Below are 18,521 nucleotides of genomic sequence, written 5' to 3' on the forward strand. Positions count from 1 at the left end.
CCTTCAACTGGCCAGATGATACCACATAACAACATCATGGGCAGGAAAGAGCCGAGAGCTAGATATGTGGCTGTTCTTTCAGTATCGCAAACGCAGGATACTACAAAACCTGAAAGATAAAAATCTTAATTATTAACAAACTTGTTAAATTCGCACGATATATTCTATTCTAATGTATGTGTCACAGTAAATTAGTTAAATTAGAGAGTTAATTGAATCTCTAGACAGTTAATTAAATATCAAAATTCATTCAAGTCGCTAGCATTTTTATTTAAATAAAGCAGCGTCGAAAACGTTTAACCATCTGTCTGAGCGAAAGCCAGCGTTTTGATTAACAATGTAAAACAAGATGGTAAAACAATACTCTGCCATGAATATTTCAGTTGTTATTTTGGTGTGATCGTGAAGAACTGAGAGCTTGGCTTTTAAATTCCGTGTTTTGCCTTATTGTAAATGGTTAGTTTAGGTTAGTCTTGTTGCCTAGGAACGTTTTGGAAACTCGTTAAACGTTTCGTTCACTCACTTGTCTGACGGAACTTTAGCGACTTGATTGAATACGATTTTGGATGGAAATCCTACCAGCAGTTAAGGTACACTGCCACAGGGAACATTTTAAATTTGTTTTAATCTTTTTATTAAATTTAATTATAAATCTTTTTTAACATTATTTTATTTATCCGTTTTTTCATGCGGAAATAGGGCGTATTGAAAGTTTTCTGTCCCGGAAAGCTGTCCCAGTTTTTCCACTAGAATAAAGTCACAAGAGTGAAAAAAAGATAAAGTTTTACGGCAGATTTTGATTTGAAACAGCCAACATTCCATCAATATCAGTTCTACCACGATGACATGTAAAAAAAATTGTTGAAATTTTTAATACAATACATTAGTAAATAAATTATTATAAGTAATATTATTTCCTTATTAGTTAGATATTTAACTTCGTTATTTGTTTTTTATTAGTACATCGAAGCTGTTTAAATGCACATACTAATCGCTTGACATTTGAGTAGGTTTGAAGTTTGACATTCAGTATATCAGTCAAAATGTACAGATTTTAATTTCGAAACATCTAAAATTGTTGTTTACTTTTTGGTTCGTTTGTTTTCCTTGGTTCGTGGAAGTACTATTTACCACGAGACTCGCCAGTAACGACGACTAAAAAGCACTCGAGTTATGTAAATTTATAACAGTGAACTAATGTAATTTGCATGAAAACAATAGAACGCCGCACTTTGCCAATTCGTACTTGCAAATAGTCTTGTAAAATTTCCTTTACAGTTAGCTACTTAAGTTATAGAATGTTATAGTTATTTATCATAAAGCTATCGACTTGTTACGACTCTTGTACGTCACAAACGTGTAGAACTCCAACAGGACGGTTGCGGACATACGGAAGTCATACTTAGCCCTAAATTTCCACTCTAATATCCAACACCACCACTACTTAGACCTCTTTAAATACATTTTCATATTTCCTTGTCAATCGGACTATAGCTAGTGTAATATAAACTCGTATAGAGCTCGTTTTGAAAATTATTAATATCAACATTTCTTTAAACAACTCATTATAAAGATCTTACCAAAGGTCATTCCACACAGGCCATTAATGAGCGTCAGAATAATAACCCAACCCAGAGATCCTTTGAGGGTCAGGCCGAAGATAACAAAACCTACAATCAGCACCATGGCCGTCTGGAATATCATCACCAACATCTGGACTATGACGTGTGAGAAGAGGATCTCGGTACCTGTTGTCGAAACAAAATAAATATTAATTGTAAAAAAAGTATTAATTAATCGATCCGTTCGAAATAATTTTTTTCCATATTTTTAATCTACCCCGAGGCCTGGCTGACAATACAGAAGAAAAACGAAAAGTATTTTTTAGTCATAAAAACTTACAATAACACGAAAACGGTATAACTAATATTATATTAAATCTATAATTACGATTGACACAGCATAAGATATATTCTAGTAATATTAGTTTATTAGATGTTAAACATCTTACGAGAACTTTAGAGTTTTTTTATGTGAAGCACCGGTGAGCAAGCTTTAGGCTATTAACAACTATTGCAAAACAGAAAATTATCAATTATTGGTATCTGAGAAGTGTGCTAAAAGTTAGAACATTATTATGGAATATATTAAATAAATTCATTATAAGTTAGGAGCATAAACGTATGTTTTCATTAAGTTAGGACTTTGAATAATGAGAATGTTCAAAAACAATACCAGTTTTGTTTTGTATGCACTCGAGTTAAAGGTTAAGTTTTCTTGTAAGAGCTTGATAATAATTTTTAATTATAAAAGTTAGAATTATAGCATAATTATTCTTAATTAAATAATAAAATCTAGTAAGATTGGGGTGTGCAATTATTTAATCAATTACCATATAAAATTCGTAATATTAGAGCGTTTAACAAATTCAAAATGGCATTAAAGATACATGTCAGAGTGAACCTAGTAGACGTGCACCTCGCTCGTATATACATAATATTAAGTTTCTCATGTAAATAAAATATATTTTTGTAATGAGAAATAAAGTAAAAATATCATTATTGAAAAAATACACAAATTTTCACGGGTTTCCTGTTTTATATTTAAATCTTTCAGATTTTTTATTATATTAAAAGAAAATTTACCTGTTATACCGGAAACAAGTGATCGTTCAAGTATACCGTCGTTCCGTTCTGCCAACATGGAACCGGAAGTTAACGCGACTGCCAGGAAGAAGATGATTCTGAAATAATATGTTAATTTTATTATGAATGGCTTTCCCTTGCTTGTAATCCTAAAAACACAAAGAAACTTGTCAAAAATAGGCAAACTATGTAGCAAATACTTTCCCTGATGTAAAAACACAGTTTAATATAAATGTATTACTTCTTACTTGATTAGTTAAGATGTTTTATTTCCAAAATATATATTTTTATAAAGAACTAACGGCCAATCTCAACCTGACTTAATAAATAATATAACATTATAATATCAAAAGATTTTTTTTAAACGATCCAGTATTCGTTACAAAAATACAATATTTTTCTATTCATTGTAATAATATAGGGTATTATGGCATATTTTAAGTATAGAACCAACAGATGTGATAATATACTTAAAAAGCTTGCGTAACTTACTGTTGTATATAATAAAAATTTATTCAAGAAACTGGCATGCGCGAAACCAGCGGAACTTGCAATTGCAAAGATGGAGTAAATACACAATATATATATCATGAAAACATACATTTGTAAATAGGATTGCCTCATTAAGACAATGCTATATATTTGTTAAATAAATCTAAAAAAAATCGTTAAAATGTTTATAGGAACCGTTAAAATAATATATAGTGTATGTGTTTAAAACCCCAATTACAAATATAATCAAAATTTACTTACGTAAGGATTACACCGGGTCCGGCGAAGTCTGTAAAATTAGGGACCTCCAAACCGTAGATGGGGTTATGAAACTGAAAAATAATCGAAAAATAAATTTGTGTAAACATTAAAACAGGTAGCAATAATTCTAATTCAGTTTAAATTATTCAAACATGGTACATCCCACACAAAAACGCCGGTCATTAATATTCAACGTTTATTTAAGTTATTAAGAGAAAGATCCAGTATGTAATAATGCAATAAGTACAATCTGAAAGTTAATCAAACAAACGAATCTTATATTTATGCTTTGAAATATACATTATAACAGTACAGACTTTCAGAAAGATAGAATTGAATTTTCTATTTTAGTGCCCACGCAAAATCAACAAAGTAATCAACTTATATTATTTGTTACTAAAATAACAATCCTAAAGATATCATCTTAGTTAATAATTATTATTCGCTTGTAGCCAAAGTAAATTCTGTGTTAATTTATTATTATATACTTAAAATACTTTTAAGCTTGGAAGGCCTGTTTATAAATTCATTTACAATGACAATGTACAATTGTTTCCCTGAAAACTTCGAAATTGACACATGATTTTTTTCTAAATGTAAATTATTAGAGTTACAATTTTTGACAAAAGTGTGCTGACATTACTGAATTGTAACCAATGTCCTAGTAATGCCATACTTTCAACAATAACTCGTCAATAAAATAACGCTCTATCAAATCGATCTATACAGTGTTAAGACTTAGAACGCGACATTGGCGAAATTGTGATTTACACAGAAGTCGCCATCAAAAATAAAGTGAAAATAACGCTCAAGTAGATCACGTGCGTTTATGATGGTTACTAGTCTCCAACTGAGGCTCAAACCAAAGGAAAGGAAAGACACCAAAGGGACACAATGCCTAAAACGATGGACCGACAGAGTAGCACAAAAGTTTCTGTAGTTGTCACGCTCTGAAATAAGCAAGCGGTACGAGGAGAAAGAAACCGCGAGAACCAGCTAGTGTTAAGATGCTTAAGAATCTTCTTAAAGATTACAGTTTTCTTTCAAAAACGGCGCGCGGCTTCATACTTTTAAAAGCCAAATCAAAATATTCGTCTGAATATTAATTAAGATGAAAATTTTGAGCCTTGCATTTTTAATTGTTATAATGAGTATTCATTATTTCGCCTGTATAGGCGTTAATTGACACTACACTAAAAATACTTTATTAATATTATGATGTTAAATAATTAGGAAACTTTCATTTGCACGACATGAATTAGGTATATTACTTTTGAAATACTTCTTCATCGTTTAATCGGAAAAATAAGATTTATGGCATAATTAAAAAATGTTATAAATACTTACAGTGACAGGTATGGACAGCATCCTCTTTGGAAGATTACACACATAAGTCAGCTGTTCCGTAGCCTCCATGAACGCAAGCTGAATGTCTCGCAGCAACATCCACTCGACTTGTTTATCTATGAACACAGAATATAATCATAATAAACGTAGCGTATATGCATCGCAAGTCAGGAAATGTTGCCAGTGTAACTGGCAGATATACGAGATATATTTCGTAGTTGAATGTTGTGTTATGGTTTTATAGTAATTGCTATTTTTAGGCACAGCTTAGATAAGGCTCTCTTATTTGTTAGTTATTGAAATTACTGTTAAATTAAGTAAGAAAAATCTTTATAAATTTACCAATTTGTCTATCTACTACATATGTTCTATAAAATGGCCGTAAAATACACTACATTCGGTTTATTTAATGTAATAGGAGGCAAGCGGTCAGGAGTCCTATCTGATATTCAGTGCCGCCGCCGCCCATGGACACTCGCATTGCGAAGAGAGATAGAATTTTGGTTCGGAAATACTTCAGTGTGTAACTGAAACGCTCAGTTGTGAAAAGACGGACGTCGAGGTGATACGGATGGTATTTTGTATTTTGCCTTGACGTCTGATCAAGAAACTCTGCTACAGGTATTAGTCCGAACAACTACTAGTATCTATTACTATTGGTATTTTGGATATTCACTGCGTAACCTACGCGATATCTTATCATGATATTATCTCGAAATCTTACCCCTAATTCGAATTGAGAGTATGAAAATATTGTTCTCATTTTGTCTCCGGTATTAGAAAGCTTACGTATATATATAATATCTTTGACATTTCAGTAATAACCAAATCCTCAAAGGCTTACTATGATGACAGCCGTTTTTCCAATACTGTTTGAATATTTTATTTACCTTTGCTCTTAAGAGCAATGTTTGTTACGCATGCCTCCATGGCTCAACGATTAATATATTTAATTAAAGATGAAGGGACATTCAGTCCTTAACAATAACAAATACAAGACCTATTAGATAAAGTCAATAACAATAGTCAAAAATGTTGTCAGGTACCTTGCTTAAAATAAAAGCAACAATTCCCTAGCAATTATTCAAGATAGTTTCCGGCGAATTCCCCAGTGTGCAATAAGGAAGATTTATTCTTAGATTGATCTCTAAATGGTCTTTTGTTATAACACAAGTTCTACTTTCTATTGTTTTGCGAGAATTAATTTGCATCTTTGTTCTATTCAAGAAATTATATAGACAGTGAAAAATAATGTATTCATTATCACCTGGAAAACCGCTTTTATTTAATTGAAGCTTGGTTATATGTTATATTTAAACGATGAGAGAATAGTCATTTTGAATAATCTTATAAAAATATAATTTTGTGGTCATAGCGTTTAGCGTAGGCATAGTTAGCAATGTTTAGCGTCTGCATTTAATTATATTTCATTTCTAATACTTGGAAAAGACTATGAGAATTCCAGATTCATTAAAAATCTAAGATTTATCCGTCAACTTTAAACAGCTCCAACGTCAACTTGAAAATGACTTTAATATAATCTTTATATTTTACTAATGTTATTAATACAAGATTGCCGACCACTGCCCTAGTACACTGGGAATCTATCGTTTTAAGTAGTGGAGATATGTGAAACTCCACCTCGGGTCCATTTAACGAGGCCGAATTCTAGATAATTTTTAACGTAAAAAAGAAGATATCAGCTCATCTGGAAGCGGTAGGAACTTTTTAATTTAACTTCATAAAAGCCGGTAAAATCATCTTTATAATATTAAAAACCTTTGCGTACTTTGAACGACATATTCGCCGACCCATATATTTTTTCTTTTTCACTTCAGCGAATTTATTCCTCCATCCTGAATATTTAACCTATCAAAGGCTGAGTGGAATGAACAAAGGCTGTGCTTTTTATTGAATATGACTTGCTATTTTCACACGAAAAGCCTCTTTTACGTCCGAGGCGATCCTTAAATGATATAAGAACATTAAATGTAATAGATTTAAGGTAGTAAATATTTTCTAGAAACGTGCGTTCTACCATTATTTTTAAATAATATAATGAACATAATATAATATTTTTTAGTAGTAAACCCGTCAGAGATTAAGTACAACATGAAGTAAATACAAACATTTGCCTAAATAGAAGATTTCTATGCCCTTAAAACATTAAAGGTTCGCTAGGTTTCTCACAAAAGTATGTTTCTTTAAGCAATTTTTATAATACATAGTTTAAAAATTACTATATATTATTAATTATTATTTAAAAATTAAAAAAAAATCTCGATCTCATTTATATTTGTGAATTTTATTTAATGTTTGTGGAGTAGTGTTGGCCTAGTGACTACAGCGTGCGACTCTCATCTCTGAGGTCGTAGGTTCGATACCCGGCTGTGCACCAATGGATTTTCTTTCTAGGTGCATAATAATATTATAACTTAATATGCGCATATTACATTAGCTCGAACGGTGAAGGAAAACATCGTGGCTTATCTTAGATCCAAAAAGTGGACGACGTGTGTCAGACACAGAAGGCTGAACACCTACTTGCCTATTCGATTTACAAATGATCATGAAACAGATACAGAAATCTTAGGGCCAGACCTAAAAAGCGCCATTGATTTTATTTAATATTTGTAGTAACAGTGGTCTTGTCCTTTAATAACTTCAACGGTCAACCCCTTCATTAGACGTAATTAGACGCAAGTGCGAATTATGACGTCTGAAACTTCCCTCAGTATTTATGACACTAAGCATAAAATTATACATGCTTATAATTAGTGCCGATACAGTCTTTTATGGATCTATCCTCTTGTTTTTACATACTAAATCTAATTACGTTTTGTTTAACAAAATAGTTGAAATTGTATCTTTATTACTCCGTAAATAATTTGATATTTATTTGTAATAGGACTGGTTTAATTAAAAAAAATATTTATCTTATTTAAGTAAATAAAATAATTATCAACAGATAATATTAAAAAATAACTAAATTCATATAAAGCACATCAACACACCATTTTTAATTAAAGTACAGTCTGTGTCTTTTAGAAACCATGTAAACACAATTTGGCAGAAAACGATTTGCTTTCAGTTTGCATTATCTGTGAAAATTATAGACGCTGCTGTGCTAAGCTACCTATTATCTATGACAAATCATAGCTCCGATAAGTGTGAACAACAATATTTATTAACCTCGGGATTAATTTCACGAAGTATTTACGACGTATGAAATAATAATATCAAAAATATTTAAGTGTTGTTCCCACGAGAATGTAAGGACGTGCTCCTATTTCACCATGCCTCCTGCTGATAAAGGATCTTTGACAATCAGAGACAAATCTTTCATTTCACTTTATTTTATTATTATTTATTGCTTAAGATGTCATGTTCAACACGGTGTAATGGTTGCATCTCCTTACAAACGTTATGTATTACAAAAAAAATCGCGATTGGCGATTAAAACGAGTGGCGGAGAGTTTATTGCCAGTTTTTCTCTTCAGTTCTACACCCTTGATTTGAGAACTGGCAGTAAATGTAAAATTAGAAGCATTTAATGTATATTTCTTTTTTTGACGTTCATAAGTGTACATTGTGTTACCTATATGAATAAATGATTTTTGACTGACTTTAACATTGACCATGAATTTAATGTACATATACTATCTTCAAGACTTTGTCAATTTTATTGTATATCGATAGCTGTGTTCAATGAAACGAAAAATAAATAAATCAATGGTGGGCGTCAGATTTCTGTATCCGCTTCATGATCATTTGTTAATCTAATAGGTAAGCAGGTGATCAGCCTTCTGTGCCTGCCGCACGCCGGCGACTTTTAGGGTCTAAGGCATGACGGTTTCCTAACAATGTTTTCCTTCACCGTTCGAGTGCACAATTTAAATGCGCACATAGAAAGAATGGTGCACAGCCGGGGAACCTCAACCTTAGGGATGAGAGTCCCATGCTGAAGCCACTAGGCCAAGACTGCTTAATGAAACGAAGGACTAGCGTAAAAACGTTTTGGATTTTGACATAATATGGGACTCATACAAGAGTTATACGTGTGCGATGTATCAGCTCTAAATCGTATCCTTAAAACTTAATTAGTCTGGTGAACAAATATGTTTATATTTGTTTAACATAGTTACACATAGTATTTAGACTAGGCAGTGTTCTATTTCCAATAACATCATGCTAATATTCTAATTATTACATAAAATATCTACTCCATTTAACGACAGCACTTATTTTGTGAGCGATATAATCACAAGTCCATACAATTTCTTCAAAGATATCGTAATGAAAGTAAATTTAAAAGTCTAGTTTTAGATAAAGACTATTGTGAACCTGCAAAGCCTTTATTTTTGAGAGAATTTTCGTTTATTACATAGAATTTTCCCTCCGTCTGAACCTTATTATCATTACAAAAGAAAATATACATTTTCTTTATTGAGCCATCTTACTATATAGGACTTATCTTTATAGGACAGTAAGGTAAAAGAGCTTAAGAAAATTATTTTTTAATGTCATTAAATTTTGGGAATAGGTATTGTATGAATTGTATGTGTGAATTGTATTTTGTGTTATGCCTATGTAATTCATAATTTTTAACACACAACATCCTTATTTCAGTATGTCTTACCAAATAAGCTTTTTAATTAGTTGATACATATGGTGGTTATATTTTGTGGTGTTTTATCAATGAAATAAAGAGCGAGAAGACTTTATAAATACCAATGGCGCTGGAACCTTTTTAGGTCTTGGCTTAATAGTTCTGTATGTTTCGTGATAATTCTAAATATTTTTTTTCTAATAGGCAAGTAAGTGATCTCTGCCAGACACGCCGGCTTTTCTACGGTCTAAGCATGCGAGCGAGTGTTATATGCGTACATAAAGTCATAGGTGCACAACTGGGGCTCTAATCCAACGACCTCTGATGAAAGTCGCGCGTTAAAGCACTCGTTATGACTTAACATATAGAACATAATTAAACAAAGAGGTTATAGCGAAGTGAGAAAATTCATACAATATACACCCAAGATATATTCCCTTCGAGTAGTGTAATTATTACACATATGCTATCAATCTCAGTCCGCCTATAATTTACGTCTGTATTGATCAAGAAGATTAATTACGTAGATTGATTGCTAAGAAATAGAGGCTTATTAAGGAATAATGGGTAATGTATTGTAAGGAAACAGAAAAGCGAAACAAATAAAATTTTGTCAGGGGTCCGAATTTCAAATTTTCCGAATTATCAAATTATCCGAAACTAAGGCGAACATAATTCTAATCTAGTCTAATCTTAATACATATTACTTTATTTATTTCGTGTATAATATATAACGAAAACAATTATACTAAAGATATAGCCAATAATGGAATATATAATATATACAATGAAATTATTAAATACATTTAACTAAGTAATGCCTATTTCGGCAGTGTGATGGTGTTAAACTTAGGGTGTGTATGTGCTGATGATTTAGGTTTTAGCGCTATGGATATTCTAAAACTCATTTTTATATACCGGGATAGCTTAAACAAGTGAAGGCTTTATAGTAGCCGTTGTCCGGGCTGTGCGATCCAAACTTGACAAACTAAATCATGATAAATTCAAGACATACGTAGTAGCAACTTCATTACAAAGATAAATTGCCGTAAAACCTAAGATATATACGCTTTCTCAATTTTGGCGATCTTAATTATAACTGACAGTTAGCAGGATTACTCCGTCTGCCATTTAATTGCTATTTGTGAAGGCCAGCTTAGGGCGAATTTAATAGAATGGCCTTATGAATACTATGGCACTGGTGTGTGGCGTATAGGTCAGTTTTATTTTTTATAACAATGCATTGCTGGGCTGGAACTTATATGAAGATCTTATATCAAACAATAATTTTCTAAGAAGTTTCAATACAAACATTAAAAACGAAACGCAAACATACGCTGTTTCGTTTCCTAAGCTTCTTTATATACAACATGCAACCAACAAAGTTAAAAATGTACTATAAAATGTAATTGACTAAAAACGGTGGCCATTTCGAACAAGACATGTTGATTTTAACAGTTATTACATTACTAAATACGGAACATTTTACGTAAAATATAATTTAATCCAAAACTTTATCATAAAAAGGGTAATTTGCATACAAATTAAGTTTCCGCCATCGAGGTAATCAAATTTCGCTTGTGTTACTGAAATTTACACCTTTTTCAACTGTGTGAGGGTATAACTTTGGAAATAAAAATATTCTGGGTAATATGAAGGAGGCAATTGTGACAAAATTGTATGTCTGATGCATTTCATTAGATGTGAATGAATTTAAGTTGTATGAGGTTTACTTGTGTATTTATTTTTGTGTTACCTTTTAAAAAACGTAATATAACATTTTTAATATACAAACTCCGCGTATCTATTTATATATTAATATGATATTTGAAACATGAGCCGCACCGCACAACCTAGAAATGGGATTTTATTCAAAAAATTGGAAAAATAAAAAAGCAACAAATATTAATAAAATTATAAATTGTCCGATACTGATAGGAACAAACTCAATAATAAATGATTTTAAGCTTATACAGCACAATTGTCCTGAATTCGGTTTTTTTTCTGTTTTCGGTTAAGTTGGTACTAGGGTGGCATAATATTACAGAAGATTACCTCTTGTACATTAAGATACACCAGAACCATATTTATCCAATAGTCCCATTGGACTACAACAATCTAAAATTCCTTAAAAATGTATGAACAACGGCTATTAACTTAAAACAATTCCAATATAATCAAGATCAATAAAAGTTTATAACATAAAATCCCACTAATAGCTTTTTGATAAAACTTCGAATATCATTCGAGTTTATGAATTATTTCAATATTATGTAAATCATCGAAATATTTTATTGTTACGACTGGAATCTTCGCAAATAACTTTAGTTAAATTTGATTTAGAGTTTATATTTATGAGCGATGAGATCCCTAAATGGTTATTGATTGCCCGTTTCGTGGAACAATAATTAAACATTTAAATTATCTTAATATTACTTATATCAACATTAGTTAACCTTTAACAACCGCAAGGCTGCTTGTAACTTTTCTTTGTTATTGTTCTTGTATTTATATAAAACTCAATAATTTTATTCAATTTACCTTTTATCGATTTATTTCTTGTAATAGCAAAAAGACATTTACAATTAAAGTTATAATCTATTATTGTTAATTGATAAGCTTAGACACATCGCCAGAAGGCTCGCAAGTCCGTTGCCGGCCTATTAAGAATTGGTATTTGAAGGACACTAAGTCGAATTGTTTCGGGAATAATTCAGTGAACAGCTCCACATAGTAGTAGTGTGCGGCAAAAACTGCCTTAAGAAACGCTCGTGTATTTCGTATTCTGCTGTGACGTCTGATGGTGAAATTTTTACTGATTGTAGTGTATTTTCAAATATATTAGATAAGTAATCCGCAGATGATAAAAGTTGTTTGTTTTCAGAAACGAATTATTGTTTAAGTAATGATTTTTTTAATTTAAGCAAATAATGTTAAAGAAATTTAGTCAGTAAAAAAAGTCAATAAGTATGAAAATTACATGAAATGTGTTTTTAATATTGTTTATTCCATTTATAAAACAACAGTTCATTTTCAACTCATTTTTATTTTTACTAAATTATCTTAGCTTAACCGCACTAACCTGTATCATCCATATGTACAGTGATTTCTGAGCTTTCGATTGTATAAACATCTGTATGCCTTGGATCTCTCATTCTATCCTGGAGACTAGTGGAGAAATTAGCCGGAAAGACAAGGACAGCTCTAGCGGCCCCTCTTTCTGCTTTTGTCATTGCTACTTCTTCGTTGGGGTAGTATATCTGAAAAAGAAAAATATTTGTTTAGGATCTACTAAAGCCAGCACTAGCACAATCTCATTTAGCCTTATACGAACATGAGAATTAATGTAATCATATTTTTGGAGATACTTTTTATATATTTTTAATTCGAAGAATCAATAGGAGACATTATATCGAATGAAAAGGCATCATCAATTAGTACCTTTCTGTTACTTATTAGCTATTTTACATTTATGTATCTATATATATATACATATTACATAATATAGATACATAAATGTTATATTTAGATACATAATTTATTATAACCATTATATATAGTTTTATAACCATTATAATAAGCATTACATATGCAACCAAAATACTTTAAAAAAATATATTTTATATTTCTTTGAAAAGTGTGATAATTAAAGACCTCTCCATTATATTCTAGATATATTTTTAGACTCCTATACCTTTGACTACGCTTACTTAGTTTAATGATTTTATAATCCAGAGGTCCTGGTATATAGTAATTGGATAGCCCTGTTCATATTTTCAGGTTAGAAGGCTCTATAGGCAGACCCTATTTTCAACATGTCGATGAAGAGTTACTTAATAATAAATCTAAATTTCTAACGCGTTCCTTAAATCGTTAAACATTGGTATTCTTAATACAGCTATATGTGAACTAATCAAGTCCCGCATATAACACCTTATTGAACATACCTACTAAATTATAGATAATATATGAAATAACGTGACCGAAGGACCAAAAATTTTCTTGTTTTAAAAATAAATTGCTACGGATTTATCTTAATGGCGTAGGATGAAAATTTTCTATTCTTGAAATAAAATTTACATAATTGGTAAACAGGAAACCTTTTGGTTTATTTTTGAGCTTAAAAAAGTTTATTGACGGATTCGGATACGGCTGAGTTGTTATCAAGATTATCTAGGTCAAGGTCGATGTTCGATAAAAAGAAATAAAGTTAGGTTAATATACTACTTTCGTATTTGCCCTTAGACAAAAAATATTATCTATTTATACAATTTAAACCAGACATGGTTGACCAGCTGATAAAGGATAACGCCCATGAAGATGATAGAAATAGATAGAATGATAGGTCACTGTTTGGCTAACAGAAAATCGTTGGCGCTACAGATATATAAGTAGCATTCCATATTAGGTATTATCAAATAACGTATACAATATTAATTTTGTATTCCTTAGAGAACCTCAGGAAAATTCAGGCCAATATTTTGTATAGTCTTAAATTAATTCCTTACATTACACTATAATTGATGTCGTGACTCGCCTCCACAATTTGTATAATTATACCCTTATTTAATTTTATGTTTCCGTTACCGAGATAATTTGAATACTTAGCACGATATTGTTGAACACCTATATTACAGAGAATAATGGGACTTATTTTATATATCAAAGTGAAATAGTATTGATAAGGCAGAAATAAATAACAAGGACGATAACTTTCACGACACATAAATATTTGAATTAAACTTTAACGGATTAGGCAAATTTATCTATTTAATTAACATTTCGAAATCTTTATCTAGTTTTATTGAAGCTCGCGTAAGTCACTGGCAATATTACAAAACCTTTGTTGCCATAACAGATCCAGTTAAATAAAATTCTAAATTTAAAATAAAAGCTTCCTAAGTATTTACCGCCTCTTCGACAAAGCGCTCTTGTTTACACAAAATTTACAAGAACAAATTTCGTTTGACCATTTCTTGAAGCTCTGTACTTAGCCGATCGATCTGCATTTCCATTATAAATGGGCATTACCATTATAAATTATCAACTGCTGTGTTTGCTCGTTTGCTTATTGTATATTTATAAAGACTAATAAATATGGCTCAGTGCCACATTAGTAAATAGGTAAAGACTAAAAATGATACTTCAGTTATTTAAAGGGGGAGCTCTATTTATTTGCGCTATGCCGAAACTATCGAACTGCACTAAGGACAAAAGCCAGTGGCACTTAGGGCCTCAGATTTTTGTATCTGTTTCATGATCATTTCAAGTAGGCCTCAGCCTCATACACGTCATCGACTTTTTGGGTCTAAGACCGACTTGGGGGCAAGTCGGTTTCCTCACGACGTTTTCTTTCACCGTTCGAGCGTTCCTCACATAGGCATAAAGTTCATTAGTGCACAACTGGGGATCAACCTACGACCTCAAGGATGAGAGCATGCTGAAGCCACTAGGCCAACGCCGTATATCAACTAAAGTCTTACCAAATTCGACTGTCTTTTCGAGAGAAAGTCTAGATATTGACAACTGAATCTCGTTAAATTCCATTCCCACGTATCAGGATCCTGTGGGCATTTATTCTTCTCATAGTCGCATGGTACATTAGTATTGTTTGGGCCAAGTTCATAATTCACAACTGCGATTGGTAGACCCACTGGATAATGTCCAATGGCAAGACAGAAGAGTACCATTTGGGATAGGGGAAGACCAATGATGAAGGCTAGAAGTCTGTAAAAAATTAAACAATTTTATAAAAAAAAACCTTTTTATAAAAGTCTATTAAATACAATAAAGTATTACAATATACTATGTATAAGGTATAAAAACTTATTTCTTGTGTTTATTTTAATGTTTTCGTTACATTTTTTGAATAGTTGTTCTTTTTTAACTCTAGTTTGTGAGGAAAAGCAAATCATCGTTTTATTAAATTTTATAATAAAAGTAAAAAATTAAGTCACCAAAATGTAAGAATATAGTGAAATTAACACGCCAACAATGGTAGTTTAGTTTAGTGTAGTTTAGTTATTTTCCTCGTAAACCTCGTAAACGTCAACATTGTGCTATACATTATATTATTCATACGAAATCCCTATCTACTGCAGTATACTTTTGACTAGAAACAAATATCCATTTTACACGCCTGTCTCAGGTTGGGGCTCATAGTTTAATGGTTCTGTTAACAGTTGTTGTCGAGCTTACAATGTGATGATAAATGGCTTGGTGGACATTTTCAGCAACTGCACAGAGACCATTTACCAAGTCGTTTTAGCAACCTTGTATTGTTGATTATATACTATTATATTGTTATCGGTTGATTTTTTATATTCCTACCTAATTGCTAATTATGAGACCAATATATATATATTATATACATATGAATGAGACTTCTTAGATACAAAAAGTCCCCTCGGCAGTCGTTCGATATTACGGGATGCTTGATTGTACGGAAGTTGCATGGATCTACTGCGAGTTCTCAAATAATTTTCAAAATTTAATGTAGTAAAATCTTACCCAAAGTTCCTGAACAGACTCCAGAAATTCTTCCATATCAATGCCCTCATGTGGTGCCAACTCATGGGCTTAATTCTGTCTAGATAACCACCAGGAGCCTCATCTTCTGGCGGCAAAGCTTCTACTGGTGTTGTCAGGTCTGCGATCACACTCCTGCCCTTGCTGCTCATTGAGACATTGTCACCAAACTCTCCTGATATTTCACCTATTTCATCTTCTACGTCTATGGCTGTTGGGTCCTGAAAGAGTTATAAAAGAAGCTATGAAACACGTATTGTAATATTTGGATATGTAAGCTATGCTCGACTAATGGAAAAATATATGCTATTTTATTTTAAAATGGCCTATTTCAAAAATATGTTTCATTATTTTTATTATTACTATGTCCGTTATAAAATTGTATATGTATGTTTAGATTTTATTAAAAAAATATTTTATATACTCAGTATTTACTATACTCATTAACAGTTATTTTCTATACTCAGTTAAAATGTTTATTAAACAAAAATGATAGAGGAAAATTATTGTATAGTAACCACAATGATTTTTAAGCACAGTCTATTAAAAAGCTCCAAATAATTTGTAAAGCATTGAACGTGATATCAACGATTATGTATGGCATTTCGGTGTAGTTCTCTTAGTATCTGCAACGCTATGTCGCAACCCTAACTGTACTGTAACCGTAACAACCTTCTAAAATTCAGCATTATTCCTGGGAATGAAACTACACTAAGTAACCGGGGGTTAAATTTATAAAAAATATTGAAGTCCAGAAATCGACCTGGAAGCCTGGTGCCAAAGCAGTTAAAACTCTACTGACGTATAACATAAATTCGTAATCAACTAGAATGTATACAGGAAAATGCACCGTATTGACATAAAGATAATAACTTACGGGTATAGCCGGTAATTCCACCTTCTCGACGACATCAGCGAGGATACTTGATCGTCTCCGTTTCCCCATATTTTGGAGAACTGAGAGCTTCAGGAAGACATCTTCAAGGCTCTCGGCCTGGTATCGCCTTATCAGCTCAGTCGGTGCCTCTTCCGCAAGGAACCGTCCTCCACGCATTAGACCAATCTGAAAGATTACACACATAGCTTAAGACAGTTATTTTTGTGTCTGTTTCAAAACAAACTAAATGAGAAAACTATAAATGGATAAAAAAAAGTTATCTCAAACTAACTCATTCGGGATAAATTGTTTTAAAAATAACTTAAAGATTGTAAAACACTTTACAAAATATTTATATGAAAGATTTAGCTCGTAAAATTATAGTATTATCTAAAGATACATAAAATTTGCATCACATAAATGCGATGAAATTTTATATCGTTAAATCGAATTTTATCACTGACTTTAACGATGTCAGATACTTTTGAAATATTCTGTTTTAATAATGTTTGGTTGGAATATAGTTTTGAAATATAAGTTTGAGATTAGGAGGGCATTATTTTATAGATTTTTTCTATTAATATATCTCGCTTGGGGTTTATTTAGAGCAGTCTAGAGCTGACGCTGATAGGGAGGAAATTGGATTGGTAATTTTTTTATATATTTGGAATTTGATTTTTAGTTTTTCTTCATATATTTTGAAAATTGACTTACTACGTTAACCATTTCCTAGTAAATTACTAGGAAGTAGACACTTCCTAAATCCTATCATTTAAATTTTTTAAATGAACAATTCCGTTTTTTTTATATTAAAACTATTTATGTTTATTTATAATTTTTTCATTTAGTTTACAGCATGTATCAGAAAGAAAAAAAATTTTTAACCGGATTAAAGCTATTTGTATTATTATAAACTTATAATTATTTTACATAATTTTAAATTTATTTTTTATAAAATTTAGTACAAATAAAAAATTTAATAAGAAGATATTTGTTGTAATTCCGGAACCCAAATAAATGATTTTTCAATTCCTGTGCGCGTGCTTTTTATGTGAAGGAACGCAACATTGCTTGATGATAAAGCCTAAATGCTATAAACTAAACTTTAAAGAGAAACAAGAAGGAACTGCGTTGTCATTTGTTTTTAAATTCTCACTCCGGGAATACAAGATATTTATTCCTGTGATTGTATTTTTTTTCCAGTAATAAATATTATGTTCTGACAAATAACCTAACAGTATACTTACCATATTGGCCTGTTTAGTCTCGTCAATGTAATGTGTGGTGATGATAGCTGTCGTTCGGCCGCCTTTCGTTATTTCCACCAAATGGTCCCAGATACTGGAATAAATTAACGAGCTTTCGATTATTTTAATTGAGATTAATAAATACGGTTTGATGGTTATTTTTTTTAAATCGTATAATACATTTGATTTGATGAACATTTAAGTTAATTTGTTTATGAAAAGATTTTAATGCATCGATTCGTAATTATGTGACACAAAAATATTCCACCACTTTAAAATATACTTACTAACATTTTAATTACTAGATCATTTCTAAATATCTTTAAGTACCACATCTTTGGCACAAGATTGGGACAATTATACCTTCGTATATGAAGCCCTAAGATTAATTCCTGGCTTTTGAAAGAATTGTTTATCTATTGCCCCACCGAAGGTTCGGAACTTTAAAAAATACCCAACCCTAAGTTACTTTCCGTCTTCATCTTTATCATCAATGTCTACCTTGTGGTTCTTAA

General features: G+C 31.3%; 1 protein-coding gene across 1 annotated transcript in view; it reads right to left on the reverse strand.

The window, feature by feature from the left end:
• LOC123708350 (ABC transporter G family member 20) overlaps positions 1–18,521 on the reverse strand; it is a 45,606-nt gene that overhangs the window by 1,298 nt on the left and 25,787 nt on the right. Inside the window, exons 6-15 of the mRNA XM_045659029.1 lie at positions 18,007–18,100; positions 16,760–16,945; positions 15,865–16,103; positions 14,838–15,081; positions 12,437–12,614; positions 4,746–4,861; positions 3,399–3,469; positions 2,646–2,743; positions 1,581–1,748; positions 2–109 (exon numbers count right to left, since the gene is read on the reverse strand). Coding sequence (XP_045514985.1) covers positions 2–109; positions 1,581–1,748; positions 2,646–2,743; positions 3,399–3,469; positions 4,746–4,861; positions 12,437–12,614; positions 14,838–15,081; positions 15,865–16,103; positions 16,760–16,945; positions 18,007–18,100 — 1,502 coding nt within the window. The remainder of the gene's footprint in view (position 1; positions 110–1,580; positions 1,749–2,645; positions 2,744–3,398; positions 3,470–4,745; positions 4,862–12,436; positions 12,615–14,837; positions 15,082–15,864; positions 16,104–16,759; positions 16,946–18,006; positions 18,101–18,521) is intronic.

Source organism: Pieris brassicae, chromosome 1, assembly GCF_905147105.1.
Source record: "Pieris brassicae chromosome 1, ilPieBrab1.1, whole genome shotgun sequence".
NCBI lineage: Eukaryota > Metazoa > Arthropoda > Insecta > Lepidoptera > Pieridae > Pieris > Pieris brassicae.